The sequence below is a fragment of the Acipenser ruthenus genome, chromosome 56 (genome assembly GCF_902713425.1).
Source record: "Acipenser ruthenus chromosome 56, fAciRut3.2 maternal haplotype, whole genome shotgun sequence".
Classification (NCBI taxonomy): Eukaryota; Metazoa; Chordata; class Actinopteri; order Acipenseriformes; family Acipenseridae; genus Acipenser; species Acipenser ruthenus.
Window position 1 is genome coordinate 2,466,256 of NC_081244.1, and position 27,715 is coordinate 2,493,970.

Consider the following 27,715-nt stretch of genomic DNA (forward strand, 5'->3'; position numbering starts at 1 on the left):
TCCAACACTGTGATGTTTTGTCTTTTTGTAGTGCTTGTATTTTGGGACTAATAAAAAATGAGTTATGTTTTTCCAGCCAAATTCTCTCCAAATTTGTGAATTAGTGGAGCTCTGTTGAAATTTACATATTCCTTCCCATTGTTCAACAGATATTACAATATTGTTTTCTTTTTCCCAGTTAGCTTATATATATTGTTGATTCTTGTTTATTGTCTCGAATGCTGTTGTATAATTTAGATAGAATTTTCTTCTGATTGCTTTGTTGATAGGCAGTAATGAATTTATCAAGAATGTCATTAGTAGACCCTATTCTTCTAGATTTTAAATGGTTGCCTAAATAGTGACGTATTTGGAGGTATCTAAAAAAATCCTGTCTTTCCAAATTAAACTTCCCTGTCAGCTCTTCAAAACTCTACATCTGACCCTGCCGCATCATTGTGCATATTGCAGTAATACCTCCCGCAGTCCAGGATTTAATTCTCTGGTCAAGCTGAGCAGGGTAGAAATCTGGATCATAAGCAATCCATTTTAGCAATGCCACATCCGTCTCCAGGTGGTATTTCTTTATAAGCTTAAACCATAATTTAACAGGCATTATGACCCATGGCACTTGAGTTTTATTTAGATCCTTTATCAATGATTTATCCCCCAGAACTGCTTGTATTGGGAATCTATGTATAATTGAGGTTTCTATATCCTTCCATCTTGCAACATACCTAGGTTTACACCAACATACCAGAGGCCTCAGCTGAGCAGCACAATAATAAGACTGGAGACAAGGCAATGCTAGACCACCCCTTTCTTAGGATAACTGAAGGGTTTTAAATCTGACTCTTGGCTGTTTGCCACTCCAAATAAACCTTGAAATGAGTCTATCCCAATCATTAAACTTTCCTAACGAGACCTCTATAGTCAGTGTTTGAAATAGGTACAGTAGCCTCGGCAAAACATTAATTTAATAGCCTCCACTCTAGAACTCAAAGACAAAGGAAGCATCTTCCACCTTGAAATATCCTCTTTAATTCTAGAGGTCAAGGGGTTATAATTTAGATTAAATAACTTTGAGTGGTCTTTTGGTAGGTGGACTCCCAAGTATTTAATAGATGTTGACTGCCATTTCAGATTATATTTTTCTTTCAATTGGACTGATGGGTGGAAGTTATATGATACAATTTCAGTTTTTTCTATATTAAGACTGTATCCCGAGACCTTACCAAATTCCTCCAGGATAGCCATCAACCACTCAAGGGAACTAAAGGCTACTTTTAAAGCCAATGTTGTATGTATGTTGATGAGGAATCAGCTACACAGTAACATTAGCAAAGCAATTGTGTTAAGAGAATTGTAGATGGATGCATTAAACACACAAATTGTTAAAATGCTACCTGTGTTGGAGTTTGTGTTAAATGTCTTGATAATTGTTTCATAAATCACACAAGATGAATCATCATTATTGCAGTACATCCTATCCTGTGTACCGATGTTATCCCGTGCACAGAACACATAAAAATTGTAACACACACACACACTTTAATATGGAATAGTAGCACCTGAGTGCAATCTTCCTGTTTGCACAAAACATTTTCACTTATAAATGAGTATCTCTTTTCATAGGTAGGATCAGCTGCACGTGATATCTACTTTACAGGAAGAGACACCCTCCATGACGAATTAATTTATAGCATTGGCAAATGTGATTCAGATTAAAAAACTGTAAGACTTGCATCTGTTTCTTGATTAATTAAACAGAAATAAAGACGTTATAAATGAGAGAAGAATGACATCTAGTGGAGAAAGAAAAAAGCACAATGCCCTCAATATCCCTTTTGTGTGACTCGGTGCAAAGTTCATCTCCATTTGACAAACAGTTTAAGTTCTTTCAAAGAAGTAAACACCAGCTCTGAACATGACATTAATTGTTTTTGTTTTTTATATGCTTTAAAAAAAGGACAAGAGGATTGTGTATACAAGCCGAAAATGAAATATACCCAATAGCAGTGCCATTAAAAGTGAACATTTGCAGAAATTAACTTGGTATCTATCATCATTTTTTTAAAAATAAATTCCTATGTAGGTTCACGTGTACCATGTTGCTGATTTTGAAAGGTCACTTTCCTCCTTTGCCTCCATGTTTTAATGTGAGGAACATCTTAAAACAACATCAGTCTCCAGTATGGTGTTTAGCATTACGTGATGTGATACATATAAAATATTATATGGTTTGATGATAGCGCTCACGATAAAAAAGCACGATAAATACCTTAAAATTAAGAAAAAAAGTCTGGATGTGTGGGTCTACATATTCAATACACATGAAAACAAAATAATAATGTGGCAATAGACAAGTTCTGCAGTATAGCCTCTGGGAGTTCCGTTACAGGCGAATCTCTCGATCTCCATATTGATCAATGTCCATTTCGTTGTTTGAGGTGATCTTGGTGGAAACAGAATAAAGATCACGCGTCGTGTCATTGGTGGAGTTTCCATGCATGTTTTTTTTTATCTCGAGACATTTGCTCGAGAAAAATGTCTTGTGTAAAATGCTTTTTTGGGTTTCCATTCGCTAAGTTTATTTTACTTGAGTAAACGATAGGTTACGGATGTAACCCCTGTTCCCTAAAAGAGAAGATGACCACCAAACCATACTTTTGGGATATGTCTGCTTGTCAGGTATTTGATGAGCATTTTATATCAAAGCTGCCGATAGGCCCCTCCGTGGAGTGACGTCCTCGGTCCCGCCTCCTGAGGTGCCTATTGAAGGCATAGAGGGATCTGCGACAGTAAGTCTGTAGAACCTGGTAAATGTATGTGAAGTAGCCCAGTTAGCCACAGTACAAATACCGGTCAATGAGGCACCTCTGAAGAGGGTAAATGACGAAGCCACACCTCTGGTAGAGTGCTCAGCCCTCCTCCTAGTATACGCTGTCGAAACCGTGTCCACAATCCAATGGGACAGTAGCTGCTTATAGAGGACTTGACCTCGGGTCTGTTCACCATGTCAGATGAAGAGCTGGTCAGACTGACGCAGCGCTCTCATTCTGTCCACATAACATCTCAATACCTGAACTGGGCAGAGGGAATTTAATCTCCTATCTGACTCCTCCGCGAAGGGAGGGGGAAGGAAAGCCTCTAGTTCCACTTACTGATTCAAGTGAAAAGCTGTAATCACCTTGGAGAGGAAAACAGGGTTCATACGCAACGACACCCTGTTTCCATTGTCCCAAATACACATACAGGAACTGTGCACTGACAGTGCCTGTAGCTCACTGACCCATTTAGCGGATGTCATAGCTAATAGGAAAGCTGTCTTCATAGAGAGATACTGGAGGACTGCCGTAAAACTTACAGAGACTGTTATCAGACAAACCAGTCTAGGTCTGCTTTACACCTAAAACCACAGTATCCAAAAGAAACTGTGCCCTGCTACCTGCGTAGCTAAAAGATTCAGTGAAGAGGACAGAGCGGAAGGGCGCTGTTGTGGAACCTATACCGAGGACTGAAGACTTTGTTGCAGCTGTTTGTTGATTCTATCGAGAATTGAAAGCTTGGTTGCCGAGTTTGATCCAATGTGGGATTGAAGACTTTGTTGCGGAGAGGTGAGTTTTTGTACTGGACATTTCAACAGATTGAGTTTCCAAAACAGCGGACCAAAAGTCTAAGCTTCAAGGAACCTTTGAGTAAAATTCCAGTTGCATTTTCCTTTCATGGAACTAAATTAATTAATTGTAACACATTCACATAGAATTGAACTGTTAATTATTTAGTTTGCAAGTGAAACTTGATGAAGTAACTATAAGTAATGTAACACTTAATGTATTTGCTTATGATTGTAAGTCGCCCGGGATAAGGGCGTCTGCTAAGAAATAAATAATAATAATAATAATAATAATAATAATAATAATAATAATAATAATAATAATAATAATAATAATGATAATAATAATAATCTACCTCATATTGTTGTACGAAGAATTTCTTTAAAAGTAAATTTGCCATATACTTAATCTATATGCCATTAATAAGCTTAATGTGATATATTCTAAGATTGTCTGCATCATCTCAGATGTACTCTGTGCTTGGATGTGGGTGTGTGTGTGTGAGCGAGTGACTAGCTACGTCACAGCCTGCTTGCTGTTCAAGCTGCTGCTGGTGTGTGAGGAGACAGGCAGTGTCATATTTCAATTTCCTGCTAATCAAGTTAATGCAGTGAGAGTTTTGTTTGTGCTTAGAGACTAAGAGATTTACTTTAGACTTTTCTGATTTCTGTTAATTATTTGTGTACTTAATAAAATACTACTATACTACTATTGATTAACCATTCTAGCAGATCTTGCATAAACTGAAAAATAATTGCTATAGGTCAATACACAAGATCATGGCCTCTGGCCATGCACCAATTTTTTTAATATTTCCACTTGTAGGTGTACCACGCTCTTGTGGAAGAAGCCGTAGCATTCTGCAATGTACCGACTACTGTGTCTTAGAGTCCTAAGGTGGACAGACTCTCCCATTCAAGGGCCAGACCCACAGCTGGAGTCTGCATGGTTCTGGGTGTCAGAGGTTGCCTTTTGCCTGGCTGAGGACATCCATGCTTGGCAGGATCCCCCAGGGTTGGCCTCTCAGCAGCTGGCAGAGGTTCAAAAACCAGATTCTCCTGGGCCATCTGGGGGCCACCAGGATAACTGTCGCCTCGTCTCTCCTGACTTTCTCGAGGAAGGCAGGGAACAGCGGGAAAGTGTACAAAAGCGTTTTGGGCCATTCGTGAGCTAGAGCGTCGACACCTAGTGGACCGCTGCATCTGCGGAGAGAAAACCACTGGGGGCAATGAGATCAACCTGGGCTTCCCCAAAGTGCTCCCAAATGCGCTGCACCACCTGAGGGTGCAGTCGCCATTCTGACGGGTGAGGACCATCCCTCGAGAGGAGGTATGTTGCCCAGTTCACCACTCCTGAGAGATGTACAGCTTGGAGAGACAGGAAGTGCCTCTGTGCCAAGATCAGTATCTGAAAGGCTATGTGGTGTAACCCCAGGGACCGAAGCCATCCCTGATGGTTCATGTACGCAATCACTGACATGTTGTCCATGTGGATAAGGACATGCTGGTTGCAGAGCACAGGGAGGAAATGTTGTAGCGCGAGGTGAACTGCTTTCAGCTCTAGTGTGTTTATGTGCAGGGATGTCCAGCAACCCGACCAGGATCTGCTGACTCCTCTGCCTGCCCGCACCGCCCCCAACTGGAGTTGGATGCATCTGTCATCACCACTTGACGGTTGTAAATAACTCCCATCCTTACGCCTTCGCTCAGGTGAGGGGCTTGCCTCTACCAGCGTAGCGCTTTCCAACAAGGGGCAGCAGTGTGGAGTAGTGGTTAGGGCTCTGGACTCTTGACCGGAGGGTCGTGGGTTCAAATCCCGGTGGGGACGCTGCTGCTGCACCCTTGAGCAAGGTACTTTACCTAGATTGCTCCAGTAAAAACCCAACTGTATAAATGGGTAATTGTATGTAAAAATAATGTGATATCTTGTAACAATTGTAAGTCGCCCTGGATAAGGGCGTCAGCTAAGAAATAAATAATAATAATAATAATAATAATAACACAGGCGAGATTCTGTCAGCCTACGGTGTCTGTCACGCTTGGGGTGTAGCCAAAAGGCATTGAGCCACGTTTGAAGTGGGCGCATGTGAAGTAACCCCAGTTGGATAGCTGATGAAGGTGCGGCCATCAGACGGAGTAATTTTTGGCACAACACCAATTGTACTGTGAACCCTTGTTGAACAGGACCAGGCAGTTGCGAATGGCAGCTACTCTCTTGTCCGACAGGTAGGCTCGCATCATAAGGGAATCCAGCCGGAGACCCACGTAGACCATACTCTGCACCGGTATTAATTGGCTTTTTGCATTGTTGAGGGTGAGACCCAGCCTCGACAGATGCTGTGTCACAATCGCTGTGTGGTGCACTGTTCCTTCCTGGGACTGGGAACAAATCAACCAGTCGTCCAGGTAGTTCGTTACCCTGATCCCTTGCAGCCTCAAGGGAGCTAGGATGGCATCCATGCACTTTGAAAGTGTGCTGGGGGCTAAGGAGAGGCCGAATGGCAGCATGGAAAACTCAAAGATGCTCCCCTGAAAGGTGAAGCAGAGATATTTCCTGTGTTCTGGATGGATAGGAACGTGGAAATACGCGTCCTTTCGGTCCACTGTGATAAAGCATTCGCCCGGCCGGACAGCTGGTGAGTATGGCGGACGCCAGCATCTCGTTCTCTCCCATACCAGATTACAGGAGGGGAGAATTGAGGCTACCTGCCGAGACGCCTTTTCTCAACAGCTGGACCAAAGGAATGGTCAGGGGAGGTAGGGGCTGCTTCGGAAGGAAGGAGCCACCTTCCCATGAGGCAGTGATCAAAGTCGCATCATGGTCCTCCTCAGCAATGCTGACATCCAGTTCAGGAACATCCGGAGCGACCACCGGTGCAGGCGGGGTCAGCTCCGGGGCCGGCGTTATCGGCTGAGCTGGGGCCAGGGTAAGGGCTTCAACCTGCTGCCTGGCCAGGGGCTCCCAGCGCCGCATACGGCTTAGTCGTGCTAGCAGGGGACGTTGTGCAGGACGTGCAAGCATGGAATTTAGCCGTGCTTGATGTCTGCACAGCCCCAAGGGCATTGTTTAAACACCGGAGGGTGTAGACCTGTGTATTGAAGCACTCAGGCACTAAGGGTGCAGAAGCATCAAGGACACTGAGTGAGGTAGAATACAGTACTGGTGCACCAAGGGATCGGGGCACCAAGTGCAGGTGTTATTGACATGCTATGGCGCTAAACACCGAGGCATGGAGAATCTAAACACCGAGGGCGCCAAAGCACTGAGAGGAGCCTAGCCTTAACCGCGTGAAGTCAACAAGACCCGGGGTAGCGCATAGCATACACCGGGGTGGATACACAGGCTCGAGTGGCTGAAGTAGGCAATCAGGAAAGCGTACACGTACTGTATGCCAGAGTGGAGCACAGGCTCAAGGAGCTGTGGCTTGTTAGATAGGAAGGAAAGTGTACTGCTTTTTTATTGATTTATTTTAACTGCAAAGGCAGTAACAGGTAAAAATAGAGGCTTACACACACAGCAATTCAGCTATGGGTGAAACACATTCAGCACGCCAGGCCGGTGACCAAGCGTGCCGAGTAGGCGGGCTGAAACAAGCCGGTGGATACCACTCAACAATGGGGCAGAGCAGACCTGGGTCCCGGTGGAAGAATCACGCTTGTATTATTATTTTTTTATTATTATTATTTATTTTAAAACTGCAAGACAGTAAAGAAAAAAATACACTCTCACACCACAGCAAGCTGTGAGGGTAAAAATAACAGTCACCACTGCAACAATACCAGCAATAACCACATACATAGTTCAGTGAGAGATAGCCCGCTAGAGAGAAGCTGCAGGCTTGAGACAGGAAGGGAGCTTGAGAGCGAGAGAGATAGGATTTTATCCATTGTTCATGTGCCAGACAGGAACTGCTTTACAGAGTGGAACAAAAAGCAATGGGACATGGCCTGAGAATGTACAATTGTAGATAGTTCTCTTCAGTGTTCCATATTTTGCTTTATTTAAAAAAAAAAAAAAAGTTGTGATTCTGCTTGCTTGTTAAAAGTGCTAATAAAACAGTTGTTTTTCACCCAATTTGCTTCATTTCTATGATTACAATATAGCAGTGACTAAACATGATTTTTTTGGAAAAGCGTTTTATTTTTATTTTTTTATTACATATATTCTCATCTCTACCAGATATAGTTTGCTTGATCCTGTTGAAACTTACATACTATGAAAGGACATTTTGTGGCCTTTCATCTGATACAAGTTACATGCATGCAGCACAAACTATCCAGTAGGTACACATACATCAATGAAAATAATGAAAAACAGGCAGAAATAGTGCTGAGTGTTAAGAGTTAAAGCTCCAGGTTTTTTTTTTGCTGATGGAAACCTGGCAACCCTGAACAGAAACCACAACTGAAGCATGATGTGAGAACAGAAACTAATAATCAAATTGAAACTGTGGAGAAGAGCATAAATAGACCTTTAGAGACAAAACCACTGCACAAGAAACACACAACTGAAGCACAAATTCAAGAGCTCGAGAGGTCAGGAAAGCAAGGTGCGTGAACTGTGATTCTGGGTTTCAATTGTTTAGTCTTTTTAGACATTTGATTTATTTCTGGTGTATTCCCAGAGAGGTATTTTATACAATTTAAAATATTCATACAAAGCTATATTTTGGGCAGGTTAGTATGATTTCATTTTAAAATGGGGTTTTTAACAGCAAGGCAGAAGAGGGGGCGTTTTATTTTATTTCATATTACGTGCTCTCCAAATTTTTTTCTGATTTTAAAATAAAATCTTATGTGCTCAAAATATTTTCTGCTTGAAAATATGATATGCATTTTTTGTTTTTTCAATATTATTTATGTGGTGGCACCTGCCTCATTGGAGGGAATGGTTACATTGGGAGGTATTTAGGAATGGATCCCTATCATTGTATTATCAGTGGAATTGGTCTTGTTGTTTGTCAGAGTTGTTTTATTTGTTTTAATGCTGCAGGTTGCATTTTTTTGAACTTTTTTTTTAATGCTCGTTTGTATTTGTGCTTCTGCAGAACTTCACAGTTTAGGTTTTGTTTTCAGTCGATCGCTCTGTCATTGTAGCAGCAAGATGGAAAGGGGCAGTATCATTGGAAAGCTTAGAATCTCATCTTTCCAGCAATACCAGCAACAACCACATACATAGTTCAGTGAGAGATAGGGCGCTAGAGAGAAGCTGCAGGCTTGAGAGAGGGAGGGAGTTTGAGAGCGAGAGAGATAGGATTGTATCCATTGTTCATGTGCCAGACAGGAACTGCTTTACAGAGTGGAACAAAAAGCAATGGGACATGGCCTGAGAATGTAAAATTGTAGATAGTTCTCTTCAGTGTTCCATATTTTGTTTGATTTAAAAAAAAAAAAAAAAAGTTGTGATTCTGCTTGTTAAAAGTGCTAATAAAACAGTTGTTTTTCACCCAATTTGCTTCATTTCCCCCCCCAAATCCCCCCCCCCCCCTAAGTTCAGATCAATGGTGCTGTGGTTTATTTTTTTTAGCTATGATTACAATATAGCAGTGACCAAACATGATTTTCTTGGAAAAGCGTTTATTTTTCTATTTATTTTTATTACATATCTTCTCATCTCTACCACATACCTGGCAACCCTGAAAAGAAACCAAGACTGAAGCATGATGTGAGAACAGAAACTAATAATCAAATTGAAACTTTAGACACAGCAAACCACTGCACAAGAAAAAAAAAAACTGAAACACAATTTCAAGAAATTACCACTGCGCTCTTACTTCACCCATGTTCTGACCAGGCTTTCCAGCACACACTGCTTAACTGATGCAGAAGGTGGGTCCACTTCAGACAACATGAGTATTCACCAGTGGGCAGGTGAGGTCTGGTCTAAACCAGAACAACCATGCTTGTTTTCATGTTGTCATAGAATTATATGTGAATTGGAAAAACTAATTAGAATAGTTGGAATATTAACACATGTGCAGTGAGACTAGTTATTTATTGTGTGCTTTTGCAAGTATACAGATATTTATAAATGTCAAAATCATATCAGCTTTTTTCTTTCTTTTTTGAGGATTTTGTTTTTTTATGAAGGACACAAAAGCTTGTTTGATATGCTGGAAAACAAATGTGTTGTATGTGTGGCATAGTAATGTAGGGAACCCGTAAAGGTACATGGTGTAAAAATTCAAATGGGAGACTACTATGTCATGCGCATGACTTACTATCTCATGTGCAGGACATAATCACTCATGCACACGAGTAAGAAATAACCCACAACAGGGTGTAAGACAATTCTTACCCCATGGAGTGGGTTATTTCGCTTATAAAATGGCTATTTTTTTTTAATAATTACACAAACTAGCTTTTTTAAGGAAAAAATTAGGAATGTATTATGTATCCTTCCACTAAAAAAAACTGAATACATATATTCTTTACTTTATTTGCCATAAACATTACATTGAACATTCCCATTTATTATAACATTTTCTAGATTAACTGGCATTTGTGAATTGAAAGCAGACTGATTTCCCATATCTGAGGGAGGATTCACGGAACAGCCAAACACTACACTGGCACTTGTCATCAAGGGAGGAGTCTCTGAGTGTTTTTTTTTGTGTGTGTAGGAAATGATCCTACTCAGTTTTTGCGATGTTCAAGAGAAGCTGACCAATAATTTCAGAGGCTCTTTCCACATCGATGGCCAGTAACCGTCATCCTTCCCTAAATTTTAAACCAGCATTAGATGACATGTGGACTAAACGACTTCCGTGTCAGTTTGTGCAGTGCCGCAGTCCTTCCTGTCCGCGGCGCCGACCTTGTTTAAAAGCCCAACGGTTGTGTCAGCAGAGAGCAGGAGAGATTTTAATTTTGTTTTAAATAGGTTCCTGAAATGGGAGGGTAGTGGTGAGTTGTATCTGTTGTGTGTAATTTAAACATCTCATACTCACTAGTCAGTTTTATGAGGTGATATTTAGTTTAATAAGTAGATGCCGCTGCTGCATATATATGACATGCTGAGTGAGACTTGCATGGTGATTTCTCAGATGGCTTTTGAATAAAGTGTTACTGCTACTCAGAGTTTTCTTTGTTCTATTAAATACCACAGTATATTTGCCATTTTTCTGTAATTCTTAGTGACAGAGATGAAAGAATAAACATTTGTTTGTTGGGTGATTTAAATGCTGTTTCAGTTGTATGTTGACATTTTTACCTACAGAAACACTGTTTAGATAATTGTTACTATTAAGGTGCAGTAATATTAATAGATCAGGTAAGTAAGTTGGTCTATGATGTCATAGTGTCATGCGATCTTGTTAAGCCAATCACAGCACTTAATATATCCAAGCCATTTTATCACTTACTTTAATGGCTCATGCTCACGAGATAGTAAGTCGTGTGTGTGAGATAGTGGCCTCCCTTTTTAATTTACACCACGTCCCTCTAGGGGCTCCATATTAATGAGACAAATAATATGTTACACAAGCAGTTTCTAACAAATCAATCCATGAACTTTATAGATCTTTCTTCTCCGTTCATGACAGTGACACTTGTAAAGGACCTCTATTAGGCTGTTTCAGAGAACCTTTAAATCCTCTGCAACCCACTGCTGACTCCACATGTTGTCTGAAGTGAACCCACCTCCTGTACCAGTTAAGCAGTGTGTGCTGGAAAGCCTTGTGAGAAAGGAAGTTTTTGGTTTGCTATTTATTCATTTATTTTTAATTGTGGTGCAACTCTTAGTTTTTTGTATAAGATAAATGATCTCCTTGTAATAAACATTCTCAAGTAGGACCACATTTTACATACACATATACATAGACTTCTCATACATAAAAGAAGGTATTTTTGTTAGGGTATTACATTTTTTATATTTTTTTAAAAACATAAATACTTTAGTTATGTTTATATTAGGCTAGCTATCTGATTGAGTATTAATAACAACATTAATATATTCATAAATGTATTTATATTTATAACTTGTTTAAAATGTACATTGATTCAAATTGCATCATTAGGAGGAGAATGACACATTTCCATACAATCTATTCAATCATTTCATCGCTTAATATAAACAAGATAACAGCCTAATAATCATGAAAAACAGGATCTCCCAGATACTTGTAACTCCGTTAACTAGGGATTTCAACATGGAAACAAAACGCTGGGGTAAATCACATACAAAAAAAAAAAAAGCACTGCGTTTACTTTTTTTTTTTGTTCAAATGTAGCTCCCCTAGTGTATTCACAACTATACTGTGTGTATTGTGTGTATTCACAACTATACTGTATGGATTGTGCATCACAGTTCACACGGAAGGAGGGTTCTGAACATAAATGATCAGTCAAATGCTGCAAATCCATAATTGTTTGTGAGCAATTTATTACATGATTTGTGAGTTCGGAAACAAACCCTCAAACACTTGGTAATATTCATTCTCATGCACATTATATTGTTTGTAATACGCTATTGTACGCAATATATTAGTATTACGAATATAGATCTGTTGTGCTTATGTTTGAAAGTGTATGTAATGCATATAAACTAAATATATACTGACTAGTATCTTGGCTGTAAATAATATTTATGGCTGTAAATAAAGAAGTTAATTTATCAACTTCTGGAGTCCCCATTGGAGATCAATCAATTAGTCTTTATTTTATGTAGCGCCTTTCATCGTGGACCACCATCACAATGCGCTTTACAAGATACAGTGTAAAAAAATACAATAAATACAGTGAAAAATGCATAATACGTGAAATACAGTTAAAAACAATGCAGAATACATGAAATAGAGTAACAAATGCAGAATACATGAAATACAGTGAAAAACAATGCAAAATACATGAAATACAGTTAAAAACAATGCATAATACATTAAATATAGGGCTAGGATGTAAGAATTCTAAACATTGTGAATACGAGAGAGAAAAAAGTAGCAACACCACAACAGCTAAAAACAGATATCAAGGTTAAAGAGGATGGAAAGCAAGAGAGAACAAGTGGGTCTTGAGAGTTGATTTAAAGCGAGCGACGGTGGGAGCATCATGCACCATAGCTGGGAGAGAGTTCCAGAGAGTCGGAGCCATGAAGCTAAACGAGCATTCTCCAAGTGTGGTGCACTTGTGCCTGGGGAGAACAAGCAGGCCAGAGTCGGAGGACCTCAGCTTGCGGGCAGGGACACAGCGGGTCAGCAGGTTGAGGAGGTACTCGGGACCTGTGTGATGAAGGGCATTGTAGGTGAGCAGGAGAGTTTTGAAAATAATCCTGAACTTTACAGGTAGCCAGTGCAGCTGGGCAAGACGGGGGGTGATGTGATCACATTTTTTACGTCTGGTAAAGATCCTGGCAGCGGCAGTCTGAACTAGCTGCAGTCGGTTTGTTTATTTATTTAGCAGACGCCTTTATCCAAGGTGAATTACAGAGACTAGGGTGTGTGAACTATGCATCACCTGCAGAGTCACTTACAATTATGTCTCACCCCAAAGACGGAGCACAAGGAGGTAAGTGACTTGCTCAGGGTCACACAATGAGTCAGTGGCTGAGGTGGGATTTGAACCGGGGACCTCCTGGTTACAAGCCCTTTTATTTAACCACTGGACCACACAGCCTCCTACTTTTATGGTTTATAGTGCGTGCAGGGAGATCACCATATAGAGAGTTGCAGAGTTGAGTTGAGAGGATAGCACTGTCAATCATGGTACTGCATCCGCGGTTTAGCTTCACAGACTGAGTTAAGGTCAGAAGCATTAAAAAAAACTGAAATATTTAATGGATAAAGTCAGGATCCACAAGAACCACAAGACATAATTGACCTAAGGAATTCAAATTAAATTACCCACAGAGAATTATTAAACTGACAAATACCCACTAACTTATCTTGGTGGTTGAGCCTGACTACGCATGTGTAACTTATCAGTTAGCAACAATAAATTTAAATAACTCACTAAATACTCCTAGCCAATGAGTACTATCTGCCTGCCAGATATATGGTGTTTAAACACGCAGCCGTTTTTGAGTTATTTTAGGGGGAAAAAACCTCAGACTAATTTGTCAAAAATTTTTTTCGTGATTCTGTAACTTAAAAACTATGCACAGATTTCCCGACACTTGGACCAAAAATTCTCCGTCACAGGGACACACGGAGCATATAAAATGTCGTCCGAATCCGTTTTGAAACGGCAGAGAAAACATACTCCTCAAAATCGAGTTTAAACAAGCCTCTGCCAGCCTCTTAATAACAACACTATTGCACTGTTATAATAATACGCTAGGTGAGAATAACATAATGTTGATTTCAAACTGGCCATTCTGTGCAATAAAGGGGCAAACTGTTAATAATCAGCGCAAAATACTCTGCACAGAAGATGAACACGATACTGGCAGGTTTGAACATACTCTTTATATATATATATATATATATATATATATATATATATATATATATATATATATATATATATATATACAGTATATATATATGCTCTGAGCACACTCTTAAACTCAGGGAGATGTTTAAGGAGGACAGAGATATTTGAAACTCCTGTAAGTGGTTTTGTTCATGCACTGTGCAAGAAAATCACACAGACTCATTTAATTTGAAGTTTTAGAATCAGAGCAGTATTAGTACTCCTTCGGTTTATTAAATGCTTAATAATGGATCGATTGGTTGCAAGCCACTTTGGATCCCAGCTAATAGGCAGTCTGGGTGTTTCCAGTGCCTTTATAGGTTTAACAGCATTAATATTTCAATACAGTTGTAATCCCCAGGGCCAGGCTCCTTTTAATTGGACAGCCAATCTCAGATAGGACAAATATGCAAACAAGGATAGTTCAATCAATTATATATTTAATAAGAAAAATATACCATTTAAAAAAACTGAAAGGATGGGGAAAGATAGGAGACAATGTCAATAACGGATTCTAAGCGATACTTCACTTAACACATTAATACAATATAGAACAAAAATAAAGAGTAAACAGCCCAATCAACTCAATGACACACTTTCCCGATAGTATCACAACACAGTGTAAACAAAATAAAAAGAACTATTTAACAAATCAAAACAATCAAAATAAAGAAAAATCCCATATAACTTAACACCATGAACACAAAATATAAATCAACAATTTGCAGAAAGAAAAACCAAAATATTAGCAGCACAGGGCAGAATGGTTGAGATAGATTAATGAAAAAGTTCACAAATTTACAAATAGACTATATATGAAATGACAGCACCGTAAAGAATAACTATAAGATAGATCCTACAGACAAAGCTCACACTCCATTAACTCCCAGACAAAACATATGTTTTAAAATCCACAAACACAATTAATACAATGATTAAAATACAATTTACAGGTTTTAATTAACTAAAATAGATACATCATAAAATCAATTAGCCCATAAACAATAAATAGTGGCCCAACACGAGGGAAAAACAGAGAGCCAATATATTACAAAAGTCAATTTAACCATATACTTTCTCAACTACACAAACTTGCTTTGTTCTCACCACATTCAGCAAGCATTAACGAATCACGACTCTTCCGCGGGTCAACTCATTTGTGGGTAGAACATTTCATTTTCCAATCAAACTGGAATAAATGCTAAACACAAAACTAAATTAACAAACAAAAGGTGCTCTGTCTTTTCCTGGCGTTCACAAACACGATTTCTCTTGGTCAATGTGTAGTGCACAGAGCATATAACAACAGGGTTTCAGTCCCAAATAATAAACACAAATATCCGTCCCACAATATATTAACACAATCACCACTCCTGGGTGCGTGCAGTAGTGCTCATGGTGGGTAATACAATTTATTTCATGACAGTGGTGAAGTGCTGTTCCGGCTTTGTGCTGACCCAAGACTACAGCTCCAGAATCATGTTAGCTGTCTGGTGATTTACAAACAAGACAATTACTAACACACAGAACAAACAAACAAAAACACCACGATACTGTTACAGTCTCTGGGGTCTCTCATCATCCTTCTAGGTTTAAAAACCACAAACCAAGCAAAGGAACAGATTGTGATTCTCCGTCCCCTTTTATGCCGTCACACATGACCGCTTGGTAAACGAGTGCAACTGCCTCTCCAATCTGTGGCTGCCACGTCGTTTCCCTTCTTCTTGCAACGGAGTCTCGCCTTCATCCAGAATGGCCGACTTCCCGACCCAGCGAAAGAACTGTCAGACCAGCCCATCCAAAGAACTCTGTTCTCGCTGCATAGCGCCCTCACAGATCAGGAGGGAGATTTACAACCAAGACTCATTGTATTTTTGTCACAAGCACACATTGGAGTCATTGTTTCTTCCGGTAAAGAAGATATATATCCATGTTAAGATATTCTGCTCCAGGCCAGTACTTTATGTCAAACTGGAAATTGATTAATTGGGCAGCCCATCTTTGTTCGGTTGCTCCCAATTTAGCAATCTCCATTGAACCAGTAGATTAATTTTACCCCCCACTAGTAATCCTTGAAGTTTTTGGTGATAGCTCACTTTAACTCTGTGACAAGCTGGCTTTAGTGGTCATGTCAGACCAGAAAGGAGTACACAGACAGACAGTAGTTGGTAGTTTATCTGAGTCGCTGCTGCGCTCAGTGTTTTATTAACACACAGAAAATAAAAAGGTTGAACAAAACAGAAGACAGGACACGGCACTTTACGCCAAAATAAATAGATAAACAAAACAGACTAACACTTAAACAGATGATGGACTAACAGACAAACAAACACAGTGAGTAAAAAACAAACAAGTACCATGCTGGTTCTACCAGCACACAAGAGCAATTGTTAATCTTTTAAGTTTATTTCTCCTCCTCTCTCTCCCATTCACTACTCACCGAACACACAACCCAGAGTGAGTGCTTTGTGCATCTATATATACTTTTGTGCCAGGATTCAATTACTAATTAATTATTCACTTGAATCCCAGCAAGTGAACTAATTCTGTGCAACCCCGTGCTCACATTTTAAATACTTTAAATGCACGTGAAGTGAAGTGCAATCCCTGTGCCTAAAAATAATTATACATTTTAAATAACTTGTGCTACACACACACCCATTTATATCCCGTGCAGCAACTACAATACACCAAATTAACACACGCAACACGCAACATACAACATAAAACACAAAAATACACACATTGCCACAAACTGCAACAATTCTAATTTGAAATCTGTAATCTTGATAATTTTGTTTGGTCACATGGAGACACAATCACACATTCTTTCCTGTCTTGTTCTTGGGCCAGAACAGCCCCCAACCCACTTAGGCTTGCATCTGTATGTAGCCGGAACAGCTGGGCAAAGACTGCATAGGCTAGATAGGGTATTTGAGTAATGCTTTCTTTAATTATTCTAAAGCCCGTTGACACTCTGTGGTCCAAGTAACTGGGGCTGTCTTCTTCCCGGTGGTCACTGTTCTGATTAATAATCTGTGCAATGGTGCTTCTATTTTTGTGAAAGCCGGGTACACCACCAGGGGTGCTTGCTGGTGTACAGGTGCAGTGCAGTCCGGGCTTATGGTTGGCTTGAAGCGGCAGCTCCCGGATATGTATAATATGTTATGTATAATAGCCATCTGGCAAAGACAGTGATACACCGTTATTTGAACAAACAATCCACTCACTGTTTTCTCCGTCTTCGTTTCCTCCCATTAACCACAACAAAGGAACCGATTATGGCGTCACATCCCCCTAAAGAACCCTCAGCCCCGCCCCTTCCGATAGCTAGTTCAATCACATCTCCTCCAGTTCATGACTGACACTTCACTCACCGTACTAGGGCGATAATCCCTGGTAGTACCGTAACATCGTCCCCTTCCTGAATGGCCGGCTTCCGACTGACCCTGGAATGAACTGCCCAACCATTCTGTACGAAGCACGCAGTTCCTATTGTACAGTGCCCTCACAAGTCGAGAGGGAGATTGTTGATTCAGATTCATTCACTCTCTATCACACCAGTTTAAACAGAATTAATCATACAATCGATTTATACACCATGGAAATTTTAGAAACCTGTCTTCAGTTTGTAGTCCTCTTCAGTTAAAGGATTTCTGAAGAAAAACAAGATGGCTTTTTCTTTAGGACTCCATATCCCATGATGCAACAAAGTCACAATTCCTGTGTACTTAAGATGATACTTATAGCAAGAAAATGCCAATTCGAGTAGATTTAGTAACTATAAAGTCTTTTTAGTAATCTTTTGAACTAAAATAATTTCTTGAAGAAGTAATTTTCATCAGCTGTGTTTTAGTTCCTTGAAGTTATAATGTTGAGTCTTCAGAGATTCAATCCAATTGTACACACTTAGATGTTTCTGTGTAACTTTTCTAAGAGTAGTATTGTCTTTTTAGTTGTCCTTGGACAGAGTACTTGGAGTAGGGATGTTACGGTATAAAATCTTGACGGTATGGTAACCGTCAAAAAATATACCATGGTATCGTCGTACTGCGATATAATGTCATTTTTTGTAATCTGTTTTTAAATGGCTATTTAAAGAAATACACTGTGGTCAAGTCATTTTTTAACAAAAAAAAATACTTGAAAGTGTTAAAACAAATCTTAACCCTTTGCAGTCCATTTATTAAGTGTGCGTCAGGCGCGTCAGGTCCAATTTACTTTCACACGCGCAGTTAATTTTAGACGCGCTGTTTAAAAGTATTTTTTTATCGATAATCTCATGATCACTTGTTTTATCACCAAACTCCTCAATAATGCAATCCAAGTCATTATTTTATTACTATAACATCTCAAAAAAGCTCTGCAAATGTCCGTGATAGCCTCTGTGCGCTGGTGTGGTATCACATCGCTTGTGTCCTTATACCCGCCCCTATTGTAATGCCAGGGGCATGTATGCTTATTCATGAGATACGCCTTTTTTTTCGGCTTGTCTCGGCTCCTGTCGCTCCCACTCGGCAACAGAATGGTTTTCTCGGCTTTTTCCGCTGAAAAAACGAATAGAAACCCGTTTTTTGCGTTTTTAAAATGATGCCGGACAGGGTCCGACAATGGACCTGATAGGAAAAATTGCAATGTCGGACCAGGTCCGACAATGGACCGCAAAGGAATGTTAAATTGCTGTAGTCAGATTTCTGCTACAAAACTTGTTGAGAAAATAAAAAGTTTCCATCAATTTGAAAAACAAAATATTAAAGCAGAATGTCTGAATTTAATTATACCACACTAATGGCCTGGCTTTGAAATCTCCATTTGCAAATGAAAAAGGGGCTATACATTGTACAACAAATCAAATTACAGAGGCAGGGGTTTGTTTTAATAAATTTGCATACACCTACATACATAATAGAATATTGAAAGTGTAAATAAATTTACAAATATGTTAATGTACAGCAAGTTATTTTAACAAGAAGGAAGTTTGCTAGTCAGTGTACTGTTAACAGCAACATGACTGCATACTTATTTTATTACAGTATCTGAGTTAAACGGAGCAGAATGGCAGACATGTTGCAGATATGAAGATATACATTTTAAATCAGCAATGTTTATTAGGCAGTCAGACATTGTCTAGATCTGCATAAAAGAAAATTCACAATTATCTCACATGATTTTTTAAGACTATATTATGTGGTAGAAAAGTATAATACTTATGCAGCTGTATTTTCCTTTTGATGCAGAGGCAATACAGTACGATCTTGGCAAAACCGAACATGCAATGTTTTGTTTAGCACTGGGACAAATTACGCAGCTTGAATTTATAAATGACAGTATAGAAACTACCATGCAAATGAAACCACTGCATTAAGAGGCGTGAAATAAATAAAAACACACATTTCTATATCTTCTTCAAATTAGTGTTGAAACTACTTTCTTGGAGTTTACGCTGTACTGTAATCCTAGAGTTTATGCACATGCTGCCGGAGCCCCGAGTCTCTCCGCTACTACTGCTACGACAACATAAGAAAATATTTTTATTCTAGATTGTTTTAAATGTGGAGTTCTATAAGTTAGAGATGTATGCCAATTGGTTGAAATGCTAAATGCCAACACCCGCATGGCAATTGGCTGAAACAGTTGCTGCATCACTGTCTTCATAAACTAAAATTATCGGGAAACAAACAAACAAAACTCCAAAATGCCGGTGCAGCTCACCGCTGGACAAACGTTGAATAGAAATACGCGCCGATACCATGAACTCGGTAATCATGTGTGGCAATGTGCCCTGCCCCTGTGTGCATTGTTGTGTTAAATGTTGTATGTAGTGTGTAAATGTTGGTGCATTGTGGTTAGTAGACGGGATATAATGTGAGTAATGAGCAAAAGTGTTTAAAATGTATAATTGTATTTAGGCACGGGGATTGCACTTCACTTCACGTGCATTTAAAGTATGTAATTATATGTGAGCATGGGGTTGCACAGAATTAGTTCACGTGCTGGGATTCAAGTAAATAATTAATTAGTAATTGAATCCCAGCACAACAGTATATATAGATGCACGTTTTACTCACTCAGGGTTGTGTGTTCAGGGCGAAAGAACAGGAGAGAGTGATAAGAGTAAATTAAAAAAAGTAAAGAACCAATTGTTACGTCGTGCTGGAGGACCAGCACGGTACTTGTTTGTTTAGTGTTCGTCCCTGTGTGTAAGTGTCTGTTCGTTTTAGTTATGTGTCTGTTTATTTTGGCGTCAAGTGCAGTGTCCTGTGTTGTGTTTTGTTCAAACCTTTTATTTCTAATAAACCAGCTGAAGCAAGCGCCTTTATCTTTTCATTTCATCGTCCTGTGTGTGTTTCCTTTCCTGGGTCTGACATCACCACTCAGCCAGCCTTGTGGCATCATGATATAGAAAAATGGTTGCAGTTTCAAAACCGTGGCAGTTTATACCGTGGTTTACCGTAAACCCGGTATATCATGACATCCCTAACTTGGAGAGATATTTCCTTTGAAAGAGAGCTCAGAGAAGTTGTGTTGAGATATTTCTTGAGAGAGAGAGATTGTTCTTCCATTGAGAGACTGATTTGCAAGCATTTTTTTATAACATTTGAGAATAGGTGTATCTCTCAGATTATTGTCATTCAATTGGACAACTCTCCTAGTCATTCCATTGGTAAACTCTCCTTCAGGTAATTTTATTGGCTGTTTTCGAACATTGTTTAAAAATTGTGTAATGCCATAAAAATAATAAATTAAACAGTTGATGCGTTGCTGAAAGTTAATCACTGATGATTTACCCTTTCTCAGTCAAAACAGCAAGTTTCTCTGTAACTAAAAAGTTTAGAGGGAACGCTGTTCCTAAGTGTCTCCCTTTAAAAAGTGCAGATGCTTGGTGTGCAGAGGGTCATGAAGTCAGTGTAGGTTCCTGGCTGTGTGAAGTTGCCAGTCTTTGCTCGGGATTCCAGAGGAAATGTTGCATTGGCCTCCAGAGGCCGGTAGCTTGCTAATTTGGCACTTTTACACAAAAACACTAGATTTAACAAAGCATTAATTATATATTTTTTTTCTCCACTATAGAGAGTGAAAGCATGATTGTGCTGAGAGCAACAGTGTATGCAGCCCTCCTCATTGTGCTAAGTAGAGGTGAGTGCAGAGAAGCAATTGGAGCAGCTGTAACAATCAGGGAATCAACAATAGCGTAGTCATCAGCAAAATCCAAAGAAACAAGTTCAGGACACAGAATGTTCACTAAACAAACAAGCAGATGTATTGTACCAGACAAACACAGGTCTTAACACCAATATATTGCAAAGACTTAAATCCTTCCACCAGCAGACAGCTCAAAAGAGAACAAATTAACGTTGACTTCTTCCTTATATAACTGAATAACAGCAAACAGTTTACACAAAGAAGGAACACATCATATATACCATACCTGTATATGCAAGGAACGTTAATTAGCAAATAGTCACATTTAGCCCCTTCCAAAGAACATCCCGATTGAACAACCAAAAAATAGGCTCAGCAAACTATTTAGCTAAATAGTTAAGTTTTAGTTTTTACATAACAGGCTTGTAATTGTACTTTTACATTTTAAGAAAGGAACAGAGAGTCCAGAAACCCCACTCTGTGTTTGTTTGAAAGCTAGCCTCTATACACAGCTGACTGATGGCATTTTAACAAGGTGAAAACTGGAAAAAACAAGTTCTTCCTCCAAACACCATACCTGCTGTCAGACAAGAGGAGAATGTGGAAAAGTACTAGAAACCAATGGATTCTCTTAAAGGAACATTTACCTTTTGTGTTATCTTATTCTTTTTCCTCTTTAAATAAGTAAAATGTATGTTACACAGCCATCCCCTTAATTAGCAGACAGCACAACCTGAGCTGCCATTTTCTCTTTTCTCTGCTGAAGTGTGTGAACGTCTTTCTCATACACCCGCATTGAACCTTGTGCTTTCTCTTATTTTCAGATGTCAGTTCTTCAGAGAACGGAGAGATTATGTTCAAGGGCCTTAACAGACATACAGCAGGTAAAGAATCAGATTTTCTGGGAAGGTGCTCCCTCTAGCCCAGGGCAAGCTTGAGGTCTGGAGACTGAACTGTTCCCCCTCTCACTCCCTTCAGAAAAGAGTGCTCCCTCCTGTCCTGGGCAGGGTCTTAAACAATTCAATGCTATTTTGGCATTAACTGGATGAGTTTAAAAGTTTGTTTTCTTCTCCAGCCTGTTTACAGAAGAGATGCAGCAAGCAAATTGAGAGTTGTGTGAAACACCACAGAGATCACGACCAAGCAAAACTGAAAGGTAGGCAGGAGCCGGGTTTGAATCTCTGCAAAAAGATGAATCTGCCAGGGACCATGTCTGTATTACAAAAGGTGCTGCTACTTGCAGCTGTCCGGGGCGACTCGGGCTTCAGTTATGCTTTGCTATTCCCTCACTATCACTCACGGGGTTGCCCAGGATTCCCCAGTTCAGCTAATAACGTCTAACTAGGGGTACGTGATAAAGCACTAATTCTTTGTATTGGCTGTCTTCCTCAGCCAGACTTGCTTGCCCCTTTCTCTCACTCCAGACACACTGCCGTTCTGTTATGTTTTTAATCCAGGTTTGCGAACAGAGATCCTGCTGTCGTTTCTCCTAGAAGAGCATGAGCGAAGGAACAGCAAAGCATCATTTTTATTGGTCGATTGACTTCCCAAGACTTGCCTCCCGACCACTCAGAGAGAGGGAGATGCGACACACCCTCACCCAACCTTTCTGTGTTATTGCCATGATTGTCAGGCGGATCCCATGGGGCTCCCGACCTCCACTTGCAGGATCATGTATGCACCTGATAGCCTGCACAGGTCTCCCCTATTACAGATCCTCCCCCTTAGAATCTCATCACCGGTCCATTAAAAAATCGTACACCCGCATGCCTTCCCGAGAGAAAAAAATTCATTCTCTTTGGTAGATCCTACAATATGCTTGGCACAGACTGGAACTATTATGCTTTGACTGAAGTTTTTACTTTAAGTTAATTTCTGCACAATATTCTCTTATTTTCAAACTTAACAGTTCTTCTGTTAAAGTAAAACATTTACATTTATAGTCTGTTTGAATTATTCTAGAATACACGTGTTTAGCCTAAAGACTACTTTCAGATCAAGATAAATAAGAAACTTGATTGTGAACATTTGAGTTTATTAAATGAGATTCTCATTTCTGCTTTTCTCTTGAAGGTTATAAACTTTGGCACCAGTAGCTCAGACAAAGACAAACTTAGCTCATTTCACAGGTGTTTTTTGGTCAGCGTGACCCCAACCCAGCTCCCTTTTTACTCAGACTTACAAAGATCCAATAATATTTTTTTACTTTTATAACAGAATAAACAGGAATGTAGAATGCTCTAGCATAACTATAAAATCACCACCCATCCCCAGCTAATAGAACCATGTCACAAGCCTCACTTTGGTCTTGTCCCTTCCCAAATGACCAGACAGAGGAACAGCGCGAGCCAACTGCAATAAATCCTCCTTAAAAAGGAGGAATCAACAACTGGTGACGCAGTTCCCCCGTCTGGGGTAATTTTTCCATACAATACAAATCCCGATTAATTTTAAAGTGAGGGTACGTGGCGGCGCGTTGGGGCTCAACCACCCAACAATTGATCACAGGGGCTTGGTCAAAGAGCCAGCCCAGCGCGTCGTGACACCCTTGCTCGAGTCAGAAGTCATGGGAGTGAGCTAAAAAATCAGCGCCCATGGCTTCCACCTCGGGATCAGGTCGGTCCTGAGCGGAGGCAGCCGCACCAGACCCCTGTGCTGGCTCCGCGGCCTGCCACCTGGAACCTTCACCGATCGCCCCCACCTGAAACTTCTCTGACTCCCTCCATTGCCAGCTTTGCCCATTTAGTTTTTCAGGGTTTAAATCTATGGCAAAACCATGCTGGGTCGCAGAAGGGGAAGATCTCTCCAGTTACTTCCTCTTTCTTAGCCAATAGGAAGGACGGGGCCGTCACAGCAGCCAACCAATCTTTGAACTGCTCGCAGTCCCAGAATGACAGGCGCTGGCAAGCGAGGACACAAACACACTTGTACTTGCATCACCTGCTGGCTTATTTTTTATTTACAGCAATCTTTGGATAAGTGCCCAAATCCCTGTGAATGCATTTAATTTGAACCTGTCCCGTTATTTGTTTATGCCCCGGTGAGATTTGCGCTTCTTCTATTAGGGACTGGCCACACCTTGAATCCAAGAGAGCTTGAGTTTGTGTACCATCCAGTGTCACAGGAATGACAAAACCAGTCTGCTGGAGTGACTGACGTAATTAAACACTCTTACCTGGCGGATGAGGTCACATTCCATAGTGGGGCAATCCCGAGCATTGTGGCCCATCTCCCGGCCACCAAAGGGGCTCGATGGGTGGTCACGCGAGACCCTGGTCCGACATTGCAGCAGCCCGTGGGCGACCACACCCTGCCGCGGTTCTCGGACCGGAAGCTCCTGCCACCACACCTCATCCAAATATCTGACTACCCCTCCCACCGACCCTTTGCCCTCCCTTGGGCCAGTCGTGGGGGTGATGCTGGAGTACTGGCTTTTCCAGGTGGCTTAGCGGGAGCTGGTTCCGCTGCCTGGTACCATTCCGCCAGCTGTACCGCCTGATCCAATGTGGCTGGTGCCTATCCTTGCACACACAGGCTTGCCCCCGAAGCCAAGCATTCCAGGAATCACTTGGCCACGATCACCTCCACCAGCCTGGCTTTGGTGATCGCATCCGGGTTCAGCCATCCCATGGCATAGTCCTTCAGGCGATGGCTGATGGTAACTTGTACTGCAATTAGAAATGAATAGGAAGAACTCTCAGGTATAATAAAACATTGAAACACAGGAAAGCAGTGCTTGAGATGAAACCTGTCCTAAAAATGTGAGTTTGTCTTTCCCAGGCTGCATCGTGAAGAAGTGTAAATCCATCGGCATGGTCTGCATTGAAGAGATGATTTCAGAAATCACCCCCTATCTACGTAACTAGCATTTTCCATAATTTTCAGTCTTGTGATTTACAAGGATGTTTCAATTGGAGAATATAAAGAGCTCACTTTGTTGCAAAATTTCAACTTGATTGGTTTTAAAAAGTCAAGTAATCTATGAAACTAAGCCAAGTATTATATAATAAACAAAACCAAATATTGTATAAGAATCCACTTCAAGTACTGACGTTTCTGCTAGTTACTGTCTTCTTTATTGTACACTGCTGAAAGCACACAAGAGCCAAAATGTGTGTCTGCTTGAATACGTCTCTTTTAGTGTCAATAAGATTGATGAAGCCCAACGCTTGTCCTTGACTCAGTTTCTTCTAGTTTTAGTAACACTATACAATTAAAAACAACTTTATTTCCATAGTTTTCCCTTTGAATTTAGTGTTTTGAAGTTCAGGGTCAATATTAATAAAAACATCCTAAGTGACATTCTAATCTCATCTCAGAGACAGGACGTCCTAACTGCAGAGCTGTATTACAGAAAATGATCTCCAAACTTATTGTCCTATCTTAATTTAAGTAAAGTAAATGGCATATTACAGAACATTCCTAACTTGTTAACATCCTATGTTTGTTTTTCCCCTAACATATAGTACTTGGTCAAATCTTTCCTATGCATCTGATAGAAAATCATTAGTTTGCAAGGCGGCTTTACGTGCTTTTTGATCTAGAGAGAAAAAAGAAATGTAATAAGAAAAAGAATTCTGAAATATCCAAACACAGTTATTTTTCAGATAAAAAAAAACTTGAATAACACAGTAAGCTGCTTGTTTACGTCTAGACCTAGCTAGCCCTACCTCACATTAGAAAGTCACTGTTTAATTAAGTGATTAATCTATAATAATTTGAATTATCACAATTACACATAGTTATTGTATACAATTGTAAATAGAGTAAAATCTGCTTATAAATGAAAAAGTAAGAGGTGGACAGTTTCAAATCTCATTTAGTTGTTTCACAGCAAAACCCTTTAAATTCGAATCATTTTACTATTAACCTGTTCAGTTGGAATTGAGATACAGAAATGTTTTAGCAGAGATCAATTACATTTTTAAAGGAGAGAAGAAAATTCAGAAGGAGTGGAGCGGGGACCAGAAACGCTGAATATTGCACACATACACTCCTAACATCACAGTAGCTTTACTGTAGCCTGTGATCTTATGTTGTGTGACTGTGATGTTTTACCTGCAGCTCTCCAATAAGTTAACAGCATTATAAATTGCATTCCTAATTAAAATTTGTTGCAACTATTTGCTTTCCAAATACAATTTTATATTCCTACACACCAGCGACCAAAATCCCATTCTCTTCCCAGAAACATGTATATTCTGAGGTGTTTCTGACAATTCGAACCTTTATTCAGACTCGATTAGTCGTTTACAGATATGACTTGTGTTACATAGGATTTCCTAACTAATGTTACAATAGAATGAGGACATTATAGACACTGCTGACTTAGCAAATGCTTCTGTAACTCCAAGTTAGGAACAATCCTATCCTAGCCATAAACAATGAGATAAGAAAGCAAGTTATAGTATTGCTCTGTAATATGGTCCCTGGATGAGTTTTTTTTAAAATCTTTTTTCCATTTCTCTTCAGTTCAGAACGAGAATTCCAGGATGTTCATTTTGATACTGGGTAAATAGTCATGTTTGTACATTATTTTTTCCACTGGTTGTTGGGTGGGGAGCAGGACTTTCTCAATCAAGAAACCTTACCTTATAAAACCTTGTATAAATCAACCCCTTTTCTTTGTAAATACATAACACTCCGTACTGCAGTGTTGTGTAAATAGCAGAGCTTGAGGGCTGGTCAGTAGGGCAGCACAGCGGCTGTTTGGATCCTGGAGGGGTTTGAATAATGGAGGGTTTATTGTAACGCTAAGTTAGGAACAATCCTATCCTAGCCATAAACGATGAGATAGGAAAGCAATTCAACTAGAATTGATTACTGTAATGCACTTCTCTGTGGTATCCCAAAAGGTGTGGTGTCCCGCTTACAACCTGTTCAGAATACCACCGCTAGAATTCAGACTGAAACAAGGACAAGTTAACATATTACCCCTGTTTTAGCCTCCTTACACTGGCTCCCTGTGCAATATAGAATAGATTTAAGAACCTATAAAGCCCTACATTGATTAGCACTTAGTTATTTGCAGGAGTTACTGACCCCGTATCATCCAAATCGCACTCTGAGATCACAGGATGCGGGGCTACTGGTTTGCTGAGCAGTACTTTCCTTTATAGTTATTCAAGACATTTGTGCAAGGTATATTTGAAGTTTTACCCTGCTTTTCCCATGGTTATATTATGCCTTCAACATAGTTTACCCTGGATTGGTGTGTGTTTTATTAATATGCTTTACTTTACCTCTCTGTGATTTACAATCCTTCCCTGTTCTTTACTATACCTCTCTGTGCTTTACAATGCTTCCCTATGCTTTACCATGCCTCTCTGTGCTTTACAATGCTTCCCTATGCTTTACCATACCTCTCTGTGCTTTACAATGCTTCCCTATGCTTTACCATACCTCTCTGTGCTTTACAATGCTTCCCTATGCTTTACCATACCTCTCTGTGATTTACAATGCTTCCGTATGCTTTACCATACCTCTCTGTGATTTACAATGCTTCCCTATGCTTTACCATGCCTCTCTGTGCTTTACAATGCTTCCCTGTTCTTTACTATACCTCTCTGTGCT

The 27,715-nt window shown here is 40.0% G+C and overlaps 1 protein-coding gene across 4 annotated transcripts in view; it reads left to right on the forward strand.

The window, feature by feature from the left end:
* The first annotated feature begins 3,353 nt into the window (after nucleotides 1-3,353).
* Nucleotides 3,354-27,715, forward strand: part of LOC117404294 (uncharacterized) — a 29,683-nt gene continuing 5,321 nt past the window's right edge. Inside the window, exons 1-7 of one of the 4 annotated variants that reach the window (XM_034915003.2) lie at nucleotides 8,073-8,145; nucleotides 9,240-9,466; nucleotides 21,071-21,136; nucleotides 21,967-22,026; nucleotides 22,218-22,298; nucleotides 24,923-25,000; nucleotides 26,615-26,653. In XM_034915003.2, the coding sequence (XP_034770894.2) occupies nucleotides 9,445-9,466; nucleotides 21,071-21,136; nucleotides 21,967-22,026; nucleotides 22,218-22,298; nucleotides 24,923-25,000; nucleotides 26,615-26,653 (346 nt within the window). In that variant the 5' untranslated portion in view covers nucleotides 8,073-8,145; nucleotides 9,240-9,444. Of the gene's footprint in view, nucleotides 3,597-8,014; nucleotides 8,146-9,239; nucleotides 9,467-21,070; nucleotides 21,137-21,966; nucleotides 22,027-22,217; nucleotides 22,299-24,922; nucleotides 25,001-26,614; nucleotides 26,654-27,715 lie in introns of those variants that run through there. The other 3 variants (XM_034915002.2, XM_059017474.1, XM_059017473.1) reach the window with 3 other exon arrangements.